The sequence below is a fragment of the Aquila chrysaetos genome, chromosome Z, assembly GCF_900496995.4.
Source record: "Aquila chrysaetos chrysaetos chromosome Z, bAquChr1.4, whole genome shotgun sequence".
Taxonomy (NCBI): Eukaryota; Metazoa; Chordata; class Aves; order Accipitriformes; family Accipitridae; genus Aquila; species Aquila chrysaetos.
In genome coordinates this window covers 73,719,662-73,738,351 of record NC_044030.1, presented here as the reverse complement: position 1 = coordinate 73,738,351, position 18,690 = coordinate 73,719,662, and the positions used below count along the sequence as shown (strand labels likewise).

At 35.3% G+C, this 18,690-nt stretch overlaps 1 protein-coding gene across 1 annotated transcript in view; it reads right to left on the bottom strand.

Annotated features, from left to right (window-relative positions):
• Positions 1-18,690, bottom strand: part of CPLANE1 (ciliogenesis and planar polarity effector 1) — a 61,877-nt gene that overhangs the window by 4,763 nt on the left and 38,424 nt on the right. Inside the window, 16 exon segments of the mRNA XM_041120886.1 lie at positions 79-243; positions 682-743; positions 2,425-2,590; positions 4,434-4,565; positions 5,994-6,024; positions 7,491-7,652; positions 8,610-8,703; positions 10,379-10,623; positions 10,902-11,100; positions 11,359-11,471; positions 12,550-12,642; positions 13,105-13,209; positions 14,213-14,267; positions 15,279-15,408; positions 16,735-16,901; positions 17,781-18,530. Coding sequence (XP_040976820.1) covers positions 79-243; positions 682-743; positions 2,425-2,590; positions 4,434-4,565; positions 5,994-6,024; positions 7,491-7,652; positions 8,610-8,703; positions 10,379-10,623; positions 10,902-11,100; positions 11,359-11,471; positions 12,550-12,642; positions 13,105-13,209; positions 14,213-14,267; positions 15,279-15,408; positions 16,735-16,901; positions 17,781-18,530 — 2,669 coding nt within the window.

Genomic DNA, 18,690 nt, shown 5'->3' with positions numbered 1-18,690 from the left:
GCTACAAATTGCAGACAAATTTAAAGTGTGGTAAAGACACCAGTTCATCAGAGCAGGTTTAATGCTTGAAGTTGTTACCCTTTAGTAGATGTCATATGCCGCCTTCTGTACTCTTGAGGTAATCTTGTCCTGGACAATGGTCTACGTTCATTTGCAGGTAACACCACTGTTTCAGATAACATTTCATTCATCAGTGAAAGTGCTTGTGATATTCTCATACTGTGATGTTCAGATAACAGGGCTCTATGGAGAAATAATATTACATGTTAACTCATGCTATCACTCATTTAATTGCAACTGGCTTAAGTCTTGCAAGGCTACAGGGTAACCAGAAGAGAACATATTTTTTCCATTTCAGAGAAGATATACTAAGCCTTTTAAGATCATTAGCAAAGAGCTAAAATATTTATTAACAATGGGTTTGACAGAATGCATGAATCAATGCTGGGGAAAAAAAAAAAAGAAAAATTATATTTGGAAACTGAAAAATACAGTCAAATGATGAAACATGTTCAGAGTTTTCCTAAATGGTAAAGCAAACATGAACTATTTACGCTTTTTGTTGAAATGCCATTCATATCTAAAGTCTCATCGACAAGACAGTTAAAACTACCTCTTCCTTAAGACTGGAAGATCCATATATAAAAAAGAATACCACAAGTTACATTTATAGCAACTTACTTGTCTTTTTCTTCTTTCTTCTTCTGGAAAAATTTAATATCCTTTGAAGTAAGACGACAATGCTGTGCAAGAACGTATAATAATCATTAACTTATTCTATATTGTGGTCTCATTCCAGTCTCTCACTCCCAAAATGTAGACCTATTTGACTTTGAAGTTACTATTTTATACACTCCCCAGAATGAAAAACAGTATGAAAGCATATCGCCTTACCAGCAAATTCAGAGATTGTCTCTGTAAGTATCCAGTCTCTAAAAATACACTGAAAGCTTGCAGTCACACCTTCAACCGTAGCTCATGTGCTTAAAATATGAACATTCCTAAGGAGATGTCTTCACTGTCAAGCTCTAAGTTTCAAATGGCCTCACTTTCAGTTTCCTAAAAATCAATGATGCTCCTAACAATAACTAATTTAAAAAACAAGGCAAGGTTGCACTTTGACCTGTTTGCTAGAGTACAATTTTCATTTTTTAAATGCCTTCTTCTAAAAAAACCCAAACAACCCACCAAAAGTTGAGAATCCCTCCATCTAATGATTTCAGGAGAAAGGCCTACAACAAAAACATCAAGTAGATGTTTATGGGTTGGCAACACAGAAGAGGGAGAGAAGCTGGACCCTTTTTTCCTGAAACATTTCTCTCTACAGATGTACAAAAGAGCAGCTGGGTTCAACTCTGAAAGACTGTTTAAAACCAGGGGAAATAATGTCTGTCATAGATGAGATCTGTTAGTCTTTCTAAAAGTAAATACAATTGAATTATTTAGTAACAGGAATTTGCTGCTTGGGAGTTAAAACCAGTAGAGCTTCAGCATGAAAGAATTTACAGCATACCCTGCATTCAGCTGATGAGTAAAAAGTATAGGGATGTATTTGCTCATACTAGGTCTCATCTCCTGTGACCCTGGAGCTTACCCTGACTCAGAAGTGTCTTTTCAGATCTTGAAGGTATCCAGGTGACAAATGCATATTTTAAGACTTAATACTGATTGGGAAATTATTTCTGAACTACTTTTGTACCTTTTTTTTTCCTTCAGTTATTTCCAGCACAGTGCAGATCAGAAGAGATGTATCAGGCCATAAACATGTTTTTACTAATTAAAAGTAAAAAAATTCTGGGAAGGAAGGGATTGTTTGCTGAGCCTGTATTGCAACCAGCCTTCAACAAAAAAATTAATCAGATACTTGAGATGTATGCCGTATTCTAACATCTCTGCTGTGACCCTCTGTAATTGCATACACTTCTGTATGTGTGAATGACAAGGATGGCTGCCCTCAGTATCCCATCATGTTCGTAAAGGATGTTGGCATCTGAACTCTGCTTTTTAAATTCATCGAAGGTTTTTGGGAGGTGCAGGGGAAGATGAAACAAGATGTAAACACATCTTTACAACTCCTGTAGTTATCACTCCCTGACAAAATACAGCTTTTCTCAGTGAATGTTACAGCTATATCCGTTACTGTCAGGGGACTCTATTTCCTGAATCTAGAGCTGGGGGACAGGACATAATTGCCACCTGCAGCCAGTTATGATTACTGCAGCCTGTGAAAAACATTGGTATATTTGCTTACTTATCACTTCTGACACAACTATGGCCAGTTCCAATAAAATAAAATTAAACATATAAAACCCCCAACGTTAAAATATGAAAAAAATCCCTGACAGCCTTTATAATATCTAACCTGAACAATCAACACTTGTACAGTACGTAACAGTTACTCTTCAAGATACCCGTTATTCTTACCACATCCTTTCTTAGATTGAATGGATTACGCTCTTTCTGTCTCTGTTCATCCAGTTTCTTCACATATTCTCTCATTCTTTCCTTTTGCTTTCTTTTAATCCATGCTTGTATCTCTGTCTTCTCCTTTTTTGTTCTTTGAGAATGTCCAGCAGCAGAATCATGAACCCTGAGAGCAGATGCAAGTGGGAAATAATCTAGCACATCCTTTAAATTGCAAATAATGGCAGCTACACATGGTACGATAAAAATACTGCAATCCCTTTTAAATTCTTGCTCAGCTAAAAGCGTAAGTAATGAACAACAGGGAAGTTTTCTTCTGCAAAACTTTACTTCATAAAATCCTGGCACACAAGTAATTTCCAAGACTTTTCTGAAAATTTTTCTTCTATTTGTCAACTACATTCAGATAATAGGACCAAAGCTTTAAATGTGGACCATCTGTTATTGTCGTTATGGGATAACTGGCACAGAAAAAACTGCAAGCCATTTTGCTTTGATCTTTCATTTTTAAGTGCGTATTGTGTAAGCATCTAAAAAAGAAAAAAAGACCAGTGATATTCTATCATCCTTTTTGTTCCTTCCCCTCAGCCTATGAGCTCCTTCACAAGTCTCTCTGTACAAAGTAATTTTAAAACCACTAACTCAGAATACTAACAACAGAAAAACAGAGCCAATAAGAAATGCTAACCTAACTTCACTCTCAGAGTTCTTCAGAAATATTTACTAATTCACCTTGCAACATTTAAAGTAAGCGGCTGGTAATAAATATTTTCTTCACTGTAAAACTAAAAGTGCTGACCTAAAAATTAAATATGAGATTTTCCAAGAGAAGTGTTTCAATTTTAAATGTCTCATTTTTTGCAGCCCATTTTGAAACTTCTCTCATTTTCAGGACTGGCAGGCACTAATAATTCCAGAATCAACAGAAGATGTCAGTGTAGCAAAATAAGGTATCTCTAGTAGCTGCAGTTCAACTGAAAGCTTATGGATTGAAGCATTAAGGCCGCAAGGGATTAGAAGAACTTTGACACATTTGAAAGTGATTTACTTTTTGGCAAAGAGAAGTGTCATTATCAGAAGTATGCACTGTCATATGTGAAAATCAGTACAAAAAACTGAGTTGTCTTTCGGTCTTTGGTCAGGTTTGATTAAATACTACTTGAAAACATTTCTGAAATTTTCAGTAACTTTGAAAATATTCACATAATTGCATAAAGCAGTCCAGCTAGCAACATTTATATGTTGTTGTAGTCATTATTAATGCATTTCGAATTCTCAAAGGATCACAAGGATGTTATGATCTGTGCACAGATTTAGATTTGAAGCTCTTGAGCTCCTTTTACAATTTGAATAAACGTTAGAACAAGTAAACCAGAGCACTACACTCAAATGAGTCACTAGAACATCCTGAAACAAGTTCTTAAACTGGCGCGAACTTTTGCACCAACACAACACCAATGTTTGGCATCCTGAACTGCTGTATTTTTGCCTTGTAAGCAACTGACACCAAAAACAGAATAGGAAACAGCTGTAACTTCAACCTATCTTAGGAAAGAACACAGGTGGTTTTATAACAGGAAGGTGTAGAATCTCCAGCAGGGAGGAGAGCGTGACAAGCTGGAGTCTGGGGCTGGAAGCTTCTGAAGCTGCTTTGCCACTGACAGGAAATTTCTTTTCTGTCTTTCAGAACTGCTTTAGAAGGCTCCAGTCGCCTTGGTTGAACTGAATCTGCTGTATATATAGTGTTGTGCTCTAGGCTATACCTGGTAGAAGAAGGAAGAAGCAAGTAGGATGGAAAGAATTTTAAAACCAAAATAATAAAAACCAATTAGAATATTTCACAATAATGGCCAGTAAAATAGTGGCTATTAAACAGTTCTAATACCAGTCCTGTTAACATCAACTCAACTCACATGCTTGCTTCCACTGTTTACAGGGTGTGAGCTATAAGAATAACCAGGGTTAAAATCATTTAACTAACATGCAATAAAAACCAGCCATCGTATTACCTAGAGATTTTCTTAGCTTGTATTTTTGTAAAGCCCAGTTCCAACGGAGAGACATCACCTTCTACTACAAGATCACTAATGATGTCAGTAACACCACTCAGACCAGTAATTTGCAGGGGATCTTCTGAAGACCTTAAAGTTAGGCAGGGAAAAAAAAATTTTACTAATTTAAAGTAGAACATGCCTGTAAGAACAAGCTAAAAATCCTTCCTTTTATGCTTAAAATAAGAATATTCAGGTTGTTTTACCAGCAGCCTTTGGACTTAATTTTCTTTCCCCTACATCTCACTGTGTTAGTACACACAAGCAATACCTGGATAATGCGTGTAGACGCACTGTCTTTAAGAAATTACCAGCCACCACCTTAGCTTTGCTGTCATCAGGTACACTTTAGCCAACTTTGTAGCTCCCCAGTGTGAATGGGACAGAATGAGCGAGACCTGACTAACATCAGGGACGCTGCAGGGAAGAGGGCATTGAATAAACCATCCAGAAGTATGGCCCCATCCAGAGCTGAACTGCCTGCGCTACACTGGGGTGCATGAACATGGCTGGCCCAGCGGAGACTGAGCCTGGCAGCCCAGAAGACCAGGAGCACCCACGGGGTTTGTGCTGCTGCTCATGCTGAGATAAGGCTGTGGGATGCTACCAGTTTTGGGAACCACAACTCTCAATGGCCTTCTAAGCGAGAATCAGTGTGAGTGAGAGATTAAGTTTTACCTAAATTCTGCCCATTTGTTTCCTCTCTTTTAATCAGTTGTTCTCAATAAAAATAAAATCTCATGTAGTTTACGACTGCAAGCTACAGTTGCTTTGAGTTACTCCTTTGGGTAAAAATCACCATCTGTTAAAGTTCATTGCCTCACACCCATCCTCAAGGTTATGTAATCACTTCCTAATCTAGTTCAGTGACAACAAGTAGTTTCACTTGAAATACTTTAAAAATAAACTAAACCATTCAGTTTACTGCTATGCTTTAAGCAAAATAATAAAGGTTGGTAACTGAGCAGAATGACCATGAAGAAAGGGAAGCCAGCTGCTGTTTTCTACTGCATGACTGGGTCCAGAAGACTAACAGCAGTTAGCAGTAGAAAATATGTATGTCAGACCATTTTATTTAATGGACAAGATCACTTCAGTCTTGAAATCTTCAGCCTGTTGCTTTACACTGCTCATATGGTAACACTTCGACTTTCTGGTGATAGCTGGCCTCAGTAGATGACTACTAGCAGCAGTTACATGTACTTGTTCAAAAACAGTGTTTTGCAAATAGAAGAAATAACAAATGCACATATACAATAGCAGCATCTCCATTAACAGCTCTGTTACTTATAACTAGAAGGCAACCTTGAATGCTTCTGCAGCTTTTGCACAATGTAAATCTAACAGGCACCGAAGTCAGAGTAAATGCCTGAAATTAAGTCATAAAAAGGCTTTCACTGAGTTTGAAAATGAATGCCTAGATTTTTATGCAAGTGATAGTTCCACCTTGACAGTCCTCTTTTTGGTAGGAGATTAAAGTAAACAAATTTTCAACAAAACCAATGTCAAAATACATACCCGTCACATAGATGTCCACATATGTGAAAACCTGAAACAGGAACAGCCTTTGTTAATAAAAGCCTTGCACTTGTACACAAACTAATAATACATACACTAAACAACCTGTAGGATAAAATACAGAAACATATCAACCTGAATCTGTTGACATTAAAAATAAATGAATATTGTACATAGGCTTAATGACCTGTAAGAAAGCATGTCATAGACTGCCAGGTTAATACAGAGTCTTCAGAGTACATGAATTAACAGCTTGCTGACTGACACAGTTTTGCTAGGAAGACGAGATCACTGTTGTCACTTTCCTGCCATGATCAAACTAAGCTTATCAGTTCCAACTAACTGGAAATGATCTGTTCCAATCAACTATACAGCCTTTTATGTAAAATTAACAATTGCCGCTTACTTGAAGAAGCCAGGCTATGAACTCCTGGAATTCAGGAAATGCAGCTGAAGAGCAGTATGGATGTTTTGGAAGGAAGAGCACTATTATCCTTCCTAAGCTAAGCTCTACTCTCAAAAAGTTACAGTTGCTTATAGAAACTTAGTACCACCTACAGTTTTCCTAGCTTGCAAGTAACAAATTTATACTTAAAGAGAAAAACTGTAAGTGTCTTACTGTTTATAAAATTTATCTGTGTGTGCATGCCACTTGAGATTCACTTCTGCTGTATGTAGATATAGGAACCATGTTTTAACACCTTTTATGACAGATTGCTGCAAATGTGACTGTCAAATGCATGTTCACCTGTACAAAGTATATGTAATTTTTAGAAGCTTGAATGCAAGCAATGCAGGCAATACGCAGACAAAATAAGACACTCTCCATTTTTAAACACAGGCACTAGGTTGCTTGCATAGTGATTTTTCCTCCACCTTTTAATGCTACTGCAGTCTTCATAACTGTGAAAATCAATTTACTGTCAGTTTGCAAAATAAAATGAGACCTCATAAAATAACATTTTAGGACACAGCCACTAGTTAACTGTATAGCGATATAAAACAATTTATTTTGCTCTTGTGGGTTGGATTTAATTGAAATCTCACCTCTCTAAAACATAGGAGGATGACAGAGATGATAAAGACAGCTTTGGGAGGAAGCTATGAGTGTCCTACAGCATTGTGCCCATTTATATTCACGTACACTTAACTAAATAATTACAAATCAGCACAGTGATGGGTTTCCAAAATAGACCTGAAGTTATTAATTTTCTTTCAATAATGGTGAATTTGAGTGCAAGCATAATTCACTGCTGAGCTGTTTTCAAAGCTTAGTGATACTGTTCTGTCATATAACATATAAACTCATTATCAATGCTCATCCACAAAGCTGTTCTAAATAACACAATCTAGAAAGTCTGACAACTGACTTTTATGAGCTCATTGGCATTATGTAACATTCTGTGTAATAGCAATGAGAAAATATTACACCAGGAAGAAAAGGTTTACATATTTTTAAAAGGAGGAAAAGGGAAAAATAAACACTAAAGATTATACCAGATGATGACTTTATCCCACTGGGAAAGTTAGAAGCAGAAGCTGCAGAGGCAGGAGAGTGTAATTCCAATGTAGTGTAACTGGGTGCAGGATATTCCAAGTTCAAGCCCTCCTTTTCATCATCTATAACATCTTCAAAAATCATGCCCCTCAAACAATGTTCTGATTCCATGAAACAATAAAAAATATAGTAATTAGTGCAGACCAATGAAAAAAAACCCACAATGCAAAAACTATCACTCATACATAATTGTTAGTGGCTTATTTAGTTTATTTGTCAAACCTAGAACAACCTGAACCTAGATCAGTTGTGCCTCCCTATGAAAGGGCACTACCAGAGCTGTCATGTATGTAGCAGTCCTGTACATGTGAACAAAAAGACTAAACTATGAGTTGCTCTGTGTGAGGCTAATGGACATCTTAAATACTGTCTTATGTATAAATACAGATATAGCTATGACTTGGCTCTACCACTTGGCTTTGTATTAACTTCATAAGTAGATTAGACTATGTTTTCATATGAACGTAAAATGGACCTAAAGTATGTATTCCAAGCATGCTCCTTCTTGGCACAGTACAGTAGCTATAAGTAAATAGGTACCATATAGTCAATTGTTATATAAACAATTCAATACATCAGCTCTAGCAAACAGTTAAGCTGATGTAAGTTCTTATTAAAATCAGCAGATATTACAACTAAATAGCCACCAAAAGATGCACAAAAAAAGCTTCTTTATACACACAAAGAAAACTGAGGACAAATTTCATATCCTTTTATGTCAGCAAGCAAAGCACTCATAAGCACCATGTTTTGATTTTATGATACTATAGAAATACACACTATCATCTTTAAAATCTGATACCTAAGTCCTGCATTATGATTTTGGAAAACATCAAAGTATACAGATATTTTCAAATGCATTTTTGTTGAAGCAGAACCCATAATATTCATATTTTCTACCTTTGATTTTATTTCTCTCCCTCGTATTTTTGATTTTTGGTGCATATTTCAATAACACCTTTTGGGATTGCACCTAACTTCAGTAAGTTAGTCAAGTTTAATATTCAACTACAAGCTTACTGTAATTGCAAGTTAACTTCTGTTAACTGAACACATACCATCATCAAGGATTCTACCATCTTCTGAGAATGAAGGACGAGCACCAAGGTCTGAATTGGCAGCCATTTCAAAATCTTCTATTATTTTCACTAGCTATAAATGAAACCCAAAAGCTAAGTAATGATACATTCTTCAAGGTATTTGAGACCTACACCACAGATATGCAAAGCTTGCTGTAAATACATTTTTTTCCTCAGAAACTTATAAACATTTTAATGGAGTATCCTGATTCAAAACAAAGAAAATAGTTCAGGAATCAAAGTAGCTCAAGTAGATTCGTTTAATCTAAAAAGGTCAATCTTCTGGACCCTTAATCTGAGAAAACACACACATGAACTGTATTATTCTTGTCAACAGTTTTACTCCTATTGATCACATTATTTCTATTTTTAAAATAGCTGAAGTTTTCCAATATATCTTATCTAAAAATCATAGAAATAAAAATATTTCCATGTTCTTCATAAGTCAGGAGTTTCCTGAAATTTAAAACTATAAAATGAAAACTATAACTGACTAACCTAGATTGAGACATTTTACTGAACATTATTCTTACAAAGAGCAGGCCTCAAAACTGATTTCTAATACGTAAGAAATTGTTATACAAGGAATGACCAACTGCTGTGCACTGAAATAAAGGCAAAAAAGAAAATGAGTTTATCCTCAGGATTTGGCTAGACAGCCAGAAGATTTAAAACCCAAATGCAGTGAAATGCTGAAACAAAGGATATATGAAGATTTTTTTTCACTACAGGCTTTTAAAAATCTGGCTAGATAATCACCTTGATAAAAGATGTAAGTGATGAAATAATCCAACTTAGTGTAGTAACTGTGTGTAGGTGACACAATGAGGTCCTTACATGTCTGTGGATATATAGAAGGACAGGCAAGGGACACTATTAGTTTGAATAATTATACAAAAAGTAGATGCTGTGGAATTACACAGTGCTGCTGATTCCATTCTTTATTAAGCCAGGTCTACAGGAAGGGGAAATTGACTTAGTTTGCTTGACTTGCAAAGAAGAAGAAATATTTTTTTTACCAGCTAGGTAAAATCAGAACCTACTGGCTCATTCTTAGACTAGTCACTCCCAGTTTGCTCTAAACTTAATTAAAAAGTCAAACTAATGTGAAGAAATAATTGCCAGTATTCCTCATCTCACATATACCTAAAGTCAGCCAAAACTGAAGTTTTAGGCAAATTAAACTAGATATCGTATGAAGAGGTCAGTCTGCTGGAAATTTTTAGCTTTTTATTGTTAGCTCTGTCATGACCTATAAATTAGTAATTTCTGAATCATATAGAAGATCATCTGAATGCACTATGTCCAAAATGCATTTTACTTCTATATTTGGATTTATAAAGATGTTAAAAATGCAAATATTTTATGAAATAAATAGGAACAGGTTCCAGAAATGGTCACATAATATTCTGCAGAGGCACAACTGCAGAGTATTTGCAAAAAAGGTCTCCTGCTCAGCCTGAACTTTTGTGCTATTCCATTTTCCCAGTTACAGAGAAATTAAATAAATCTGCCCATTCACTAACATCATCATCATTCTGGCCAGCATTTGGTCCATTGTAAGTAACAATGTCAGCCAACAGATGCAGCACTAAATGTGAAAGAACTGTGTATTATTCTTGATTTCTCTCAACATATACTAAGCAGATTCGAAAATACATCATTCCAAAATGTAAATTTTGTCTTTAGCCAAAAGAAATTACAAAATAAAACTGTTTAAGACACAACAGTTAGCAGTCACAACTCACCAGTTTGGTATTTCTGAAATCCTTCTCCATATTTTCTGTTATGTTCTGTAGTGTCTGTAATTGCATATCCATTTCCTGCTGCTTTGTGGAAGAGTATTCTTTGCCAATTACTTTGGATGGAAGCCCTGAAGAAGGAAATGTTCTGTCATCTTCATGTACTATGTTCCAAGTTACACTAACTTTAGCACAATCTGACTTCTTATCTTCCTTTTGCACTTGGCTTGATAAATTTTTCAGATGATTGTCTTGAAATAAAAAAAAAAAAACAGTGCACCAACATAATTGAATAAACTGCAAATATTTAAGTACTGCAAGTAATTAGGCATAGCTGTGCTATACCTAATAGTATGTTTTAGGAGGCAGGAATCATCACAAATGAAGTCGAATGTATAAATGTTTTGATGTATAAGACTAAAAAAACAGGAGGTGAATTGGGGAAAGGCTCCAGTTTTCTGTGGAAGATAAGAGTATTACAACAAAAATGTACAACTTTTTTTTCTGATTTAAAAACAAAATGGTTTACCTTTCTTCTGAAGTGCCTCGGGTGGAATTCCATTAGTAACAGAAGCTGCCATGTGATGAAGTTTTGCAGTAGATGGAATTTCAAACTTCTCATTTTGCTGTGCAGTAGCTATCTCTTCTGCAGACTCAGGTATCATGGGCAAATTGTTAAGGATGTCACTGTCTTCAATGTCAATCACACTGATATATTCATGTTCACTCTAAACAAGAACAAGATTATGAAGAATTATACAGTATGTTTTGCATATATTGTTTACAGTACATTGTTAACCATCTCCTGTGTTTACCTCTTACCACTTTGAGTTGAAAGGCTTTTTGTTTTTGAAACAAAGTAATTACAGTCTTCCCTATGGTATTATGCAACTGACTCATCCAGATATAAAGAACCCAAATTCATGAGGTAAAACAAATGGTATACTTAAAATGTATTTTAACCATATGTACATTGGACCACTAACCAAATCAGGTGCATCAGACAGAAAGGATGGTAAAGGTGTCTCATTCAATTCAGTGGGGAATCTCAGGTTTAAATACATGTCTGGTGGTAGTATCTCAGGGGCACTAGGTGATTCTATGAGAAAAGAATAATAGTATTACATTTACAGTAAAAGCCATGAAAATTCAGAGAAACTATTTGGAAACAGGTCTGCATTCTCTAGATGATAAGAAAAGCTTTGATTAGCATTATTTTTTAAAAAATAAAGATAGACAACATAGCTTAATAGGTTTCTTTAACATTTGCTTCAACAATAAATTATTAAATTATTTTTCATTTGGGTAAGAAATTAGCAGAAAAATGCTCAAAACATTAAAATCAAAGCAACATGCTGCAGTCTAAATTGCTATTAATTTCCAATACCCTCCTGCATCTTTACTTGATCCAAATAAATGATACTACTCAGCTAGAAAGACCTCTAATAAACTATCTGCAAAGAAATCATGTGACATAGTAAAATAACCTTCCGAATGGAACAACACTGTTGAACTTTAAAACAAAGGAAAAATTAATACGCTTACTTGGTGCCACAGGGAAAATACTTAGGTACTGAATTCTATGTAGTACAATTTATCAAGGATTTATAAAATAGGGGGAGAAAACCCAAACCAAAATAAATCTTCTTTAGCCCACAATTGAAGTTACCTTCCATTTTTTGTTCTGCAAACTGACCCAAAAGATGACTGATTGGAAATAAAATTCCTGCTTGAGACTGGAACATTGTTACTTAGCATATAGCTGTTACACAACTTAACAGATGCATGGAACAACTGTATAATTAGCTGAGCTACTACAGCTCGATTTCATGTGGAGCTGTGATCTGTCATAACATCCCACTGGTCAATCTATTTGGTCTACATAACACCAACTGCCCATGATTAAGCAGCAATAAATCAAGCTAAAATCCACAAATGCACCACCTCATACAGGAATACAAAAGCACAGGTACACTGCACCATGAAAAATTCCAGTCAAACTTTTCATAAACAGTATTATAATTATTTCACATTTGGTTTCAAGAAGTCAGATAAATAAGCATCTTCTTATCTATATCCTGCATTAAGCTACCTCATGTACAAAAACCATGTTAAAATTGAAATATTTTTATAGACTCCCAAACAACAAATTAAGTAGAGAAAGACTGAAGCCACACCTGACACAGGAACAGACATGACCGACTCATTTTTTCGAACTTCAGAAACCTCATTTCCAGCACTGATTCCAAGATCCTGATATGATTTCAGCTCTTGATAGGAAAAACAAAACCAAAATGTATGAATTTAGGGGAAGCAGACACTAATGGCGTTATCTGAATGTACATTTCTGACTTCCCAGCTCACAATCAAAGCAAAGTTTTGGGGGAAGAGGCAGGGAAACAACTGCAGTCACATGTGAAACATCGTCTAAAATGCATTTAGATAAAGTCAAGCTAAGTTAAAAGGAGCTTTCAGAAAAAGTCGCAGCAGAACTGACTTACAGAAAGCATGTGGAGATTCTTACATAACTGCATCAGTAATATTTTAACTAGTATTTTGTAATTTACGTTCCAATATCTTCTGGTTTCTTTTTGGAACAAAAAATTACAGTATGAAAAACTGGTTTTGCCTTTAAAAACTTACTCCATTTTGGAAACTGACCAAATACCACAATTAACAAGAAGCAATACCAGAAATAGTTGGCTGCTGTAGGTCACCCAGGTAGCACTTACCTGGGTGAGTATTTGTACTTGCATCTTGAGTTTCTGCTGGTTTTTTTCCTGTAGAAGCCATGTAATGTAGATCTGCTGAAGTAGTAACTGCTTCCCCCATTGTGTCTAAAATGTGATAATAGGTGTGTACAAATAATACAAGAAATAGAAATCTATGAAAACAATCATATTAACTCAAAATTCATGGCTCCAACAGATTTTTCTTTGCATTTCTGACAGATAATTTTAAACTTTCTCTATGTGTACTTCATGAAGTTTGTTCTAGCTGCTTTATGTGAATATGCAACTGTACTGAAACTTACAATGTTACGTTGAATTAAAAATCAAGGCTCAGTTTGGATGTGTAATTTTTCAATTAAATATTTTAGTATGTTGTACAATAACAATTTGTTTCATATTTTAAAAGGGGGGAAATATATATGACATGTATACCTTTATTTCTTTTTCAATGTTTCTACAGAGCTTTGCAAGCCAGTATTTCTCCAAAGTCAAGCCTCAAGCTAGAAATACTGTAAACATTCCGTTTCTTTTAAAAGAGCCTTAAATTTCATGTAGTTAGAATATGCAGGCAAATACAATTGGAATAATATATTTTAAAAAGAAATAAAATTATTTAGAATAGGAAAGCATTGTTTACAGCATTCTTTTGATGAATTACTTGAACAGAAATCACTGTCAACCACGGTTACTGAAATTCACTCAACGTACTGTTACTATTTCATGAAGTCCATTTTTTACAAACATAAATACAAGATTATCACTTATTTTTAAGAAAATTTAAAATAATTCTATCATTTTCAGGAGAATTATTCTAAGTTTAAACGATTGATATGAGATCTTAAATTTGCCTGTATCTCTCTCCACAGCAAGCCCCTAAAAACTGATTATCCCCCAAAAAAGACTGAATATCTGTTGTACATCCTGAAAGGTTTTCCACGTTTGCTGGGGAACGATCCCATAAACCATTATGCTGTATTGCCCACAGACTACGCAATTTGAGTTTTTAACATCTTGATGACTATAGAGTTTTCCTTTGAAATCTAACAAACTTCTGTTCCTTGATTTATTTTATTTAAGCACTCAAAGCATTAAAAAGACTTGTACTTGCCCATTGAAATGAAAAAGCCATCTTGAAGGTAAGATGCACATTTTGCTTGTTGATCCTAATGTAAGGAGAAAAAGAATTATCTTTAAAAATAGCTCCAATGCCAATTAAAGGCTTTCTTGATGCTATTACCTTTCCAATATACCTCCTTTGAGTAATGACTTGGGTGGAAAAAAAATAAAATAATTGTAACGTACTCTTCTTACCCCATTTTTTATTTCTTCTGATCCATTCCAACTTAGTGGAATTACTGACTATGTAACATTCTTTCCCATATGTACCTTGGGGTGACCTGCAGTAACACAAATTCCTCATTCTTCTTTGAGTATATGCTATCTCTGCTGTACCATAATTAACATCTCCCAGGTCTAGTGAAATTCTCCAGCTGCTGTACTGGACAGGGAAGTCTCAAAAAAGGTATGGGATAGACTAGAAATAGAGCCTGCTGCTCTGTGAAGTGATCTAGGTTTAAATCTGGTAGTGTTCTAGCTTGAAATCTGGTACTTGCAAGAATAACCCCCAAATATGTTAAAAGATATCAGAAAGGCCTATGCAAAAAAAAAAACCCCAACAGTTGAAGTGCATAAATCAAAACCCAGCCTGACAAAGACTTTCCCTTCTCAGTTTCTTGGCTGAGACAGAACTGAGACCTCCTACTCCTGTCCTCACTCTTGTATCATCGTCATCTAAACCTCATGTGAAGACTAATGCCCGTGTCATTTGTCCTAGCATTACAGCTAGGCTAAACATAGTTTCTTGGTTTTTTTTTTAAGCAATTAGTGTTTGTGTATATATTTACTTTAAATGTACATACAGACAAATATCCTATCAAAATAGACAAGTTCATGTGCCAGAAAAAACAAAACCAACCTTGGCACACTTTATAAAAATATCTCTCTTGTTTACAGGAAATGCAAATATATGAATAAAAGATGTAAACTGTTTCTGTGCTAGAGCCTGGAAGAGATTTACATGATTGTTTTGGTTTACAGTTTCCTGCTCCCTTCCTTCCTGTTAGTACTTGAATGGAAAAAGGAAAAAAAAAATAAAAATAAAAAAATTTCTATACCCCAGTCCCTGATTCAACAACCATCGCTGTATCACTAATACTGATGATGGAGTCATCTGGGCAGAAGGACACACTTGGTTTCTTCTTTTCCTCCTTCTCTTTCATTTGTTTCTTATCACGCCTCTTTTGTCTGTGAACATATTAATTACAAATAAAAAATAAGAACTGCACTGAAATAATAAAAATACCTATCATTGTTTTCTAAGAAATATCACTATTAAGAAATACACACTGAAACAGAGGTGGAAAAGACAAACACAACTGTTGTATACAGATCAGTTCAAAGCATTACTTTTGCCTACCAGAAATCTACATAAAATTACTGTAGGAACTCATAAAAATACTTAACAATCACAACAAAATCTGTTGTCTAAAAAGGTATTTATATCAAATATTACAAAATGCATAACATTCCATATCTGTATTTTGTGTGTGATACAATAATCATTACTACACAAAATGCCTGTAAGGAATCTATAAGAAATACTCCAGCAGGAAACAAACCTGTTATCACTGAAACTTTCTAATTAACTATTTTACTAAAAAAGTTGCAAATTGTCTTTAATATCTGATAAGTAGATTGTAAGACAACAATTGCAGCTTCAAGCATTTCAGCTGTAATATCAAAACAGGTATTCTAAATTTCAGCTGCGGTTTCTTATGTATCAACTGTTTTTCACCTTAAGAGTGAAAAACTCATCTTAGTGTCTGTGTTTCCAACTGCTGCAGTTACAAGCATCATAATCAGAAGCAAGTGTTCTGTTCTAGATGCAATGGTGCTATTAACTCTTTCATGGAAAATACAGATCTGTGAAAAGTCAGGAATCTATCAACATTATATGAGAACTGAACAAAGATATGCACGCAGCTTAAAAGAACTGTTCTAACTGCTTGTGCAATCAATTACTAAAGAATAAATCAATTTTCAGAAGTAATGAATAACGTACCCAGCAAAACAACATAAAATATCCTTTCAGCAGGAATTTTGCTAATCACTGCCTGCATTCAGAAACAGAGCCTGTATCCTGAATTATATTGAAAGAACGACACCCTTTCCTTCTTGAAGATCACCACTAACACTGACAATATGCAGTGCAAACAGTAGTCTATTAAGATTCATTGTGTAAGCAGCAGCAAACCATTTCCTAAACAGGACACAGCAAACAGCCAGATGACAACAAGACTTCAAACCACATCTACCGGTATGAAAAACACTTCCCCTTGAGTCTTCTTCCTATCAGCTTGGTAACACCAACAAACCCTTCATGTCTTAATGCTATATTTCTCCTGCTGCGTCTTTACTAATATTTGCTATTTTATTCTCCTCCAAAAGAATTACATCCAACTCCACTTTATTTGAAGCTGCTGTAAAAACTCCCACTGATTTCAAAGCAAGAAGGTATAGGTTACCAGTAAGTCTTTCAAAATTAAGACCCACTTTAAAAGTCTGGCTTGCCTTTTTTTATTATTCTGCACATCTCTTAGTTCAAATGGTTCAACATCAGTTTTTAGTAACTGGATAGGTTCAGTTTGGTCTTGTCCAAAGAAAGTACTGGGCACAGTATGATGCTGGTGGCGTTGCTCAAATGCAATGAGATCTTGAAGTGGAATGAGTTTTTGTGCCTGAAAGTGTTCAGAGAGAGAAAGAAGCAAAAATGAAACAATGATACAGGAAACAGAGAGGGGAACTGCAGTCAGATTAGATGAAAAGAGCAGGTCCGGTTTGGATCTCAGTTATACAAACACAGCTAGTGTAGCAATTTGTAGAGAAAGTGAAAATGTAATATTAACAGCATCAGACCAGAATCTCAGCTAATGTGTACGTGTAAACTATTTTCTGAAACTAAACTAAAAGATATGAATTTTCTCCACAGAATGTATTTCACTAATATTTGCATTTGTAACGTAACATATGTAGTTGAGGATGAAGGTAGGAACCGTGCAATGTAGGCAAGGACTGAAGAAGCACCTTTCAAGGAAAAACATTTCCATTCTTTTCAACTGGAATGTGCAAGCATATGAGAGTCTATCAGAACAACATTTTTCAAAATATCAGGTTCTTGACATCCAGAAGGTTTTCTTACCAAGCGTTTTAGCATTCTATTCTGCCCTTATAAAAGAGGATTTCTTACTGCATTCTTTGTTTTTCTGTAAATAATTCTATTTAAATTTCTGTAAAAACAGAACTATTTTTTACCATATAAATATTATCCAGTATTTTAGAGAGTAAATTCCTCACATTCATTACTAATGGGCTGAAAGTTGATGAACTATGGAATGTGGAATCAATCTAACATCATTAAAAACATTTCCAAGCTTGCAGCCTGCCTCATATTGACATGCCAATAAGAAGCCACCTGAGTTTCAGATCCCTTCTGGTAGCTGTGCTGAACACTTCCAAATTCCATAGTCTGGGAACATTAACTTAATTTTGATGAGTAAGAAACAATGAAACTGAAAAAACCCTCCAACTTAGAAAAATATATTATTAAAATCCAGTACCTTTTTTTTTTGAGGTAAATTAGCATGGAGTAGTGATACTCCTGTATGCTGTACTGTTTCTCTGCAGTCAGTCTCCTTTATTGCAGGTTTAACAGGTATTAAATTAGTAGTGATTGGCTGCCTTACAACTGCTGGAAGTCTAGGTACTGGGTCAAGTTGCAAGTGCAACAGTGGAATACCAGCCAGGTTCTGAGCGATCAGTGCTTTGTCCCTATTCACATTCGCAGAGAACTGCCGCTGAGGTGGAACTTCTTGCTGTCCTTCATACTGATCTAGATTCAGGTGTTTGGGAGGTCCCTTAAACACTGTTTCTGCCCATCTTTTCTCTTCCTCATGCATTTGCCTTCGGATCTCAGTGTCGTATCTACTCATGTTCAAATCTTCTTTTGACTTATTCTTTCTTGGTGTGTATGATGACTGATGGTTCCATAAGGAATCTGATGAACTCCAAGCTACTCGTGGTACTGGGGGTGGTCTAGCAAAAGCTGATGACATTTCTATTGGATGTAAAAATGCCGGTTTGAAATGATAACCTGATTCAAGCTTAAGCAAAGGAAATCCATTTGAGTAATTCAAGTTTTTTTCAATAGGGATAAGCTTCAGTGTTTTCTGGATGTCTGAGGAAGGAGCTAGGAGATGAAGTGGTTTAGTAGGTGCTGAAGAATGCAGATCTTGAGATGGTGGCATAAATCCCGTTTCTTTGCTGTGGCTTTCTAATAGGCTTAAAGAAACATTCACATCCAGATGATTCTAATTCAGAGAAGCAAACCAAACAGCATTAATAGCAACCATGCACTAAATATGCACAAAAATGGTATAAATCTTTTTTGTCTACAGCAATCACTACAAAAACATTTCTTAATTTAACAGGACCGATAACCTATCAGGTATACAGAACAGTCTTCATAAA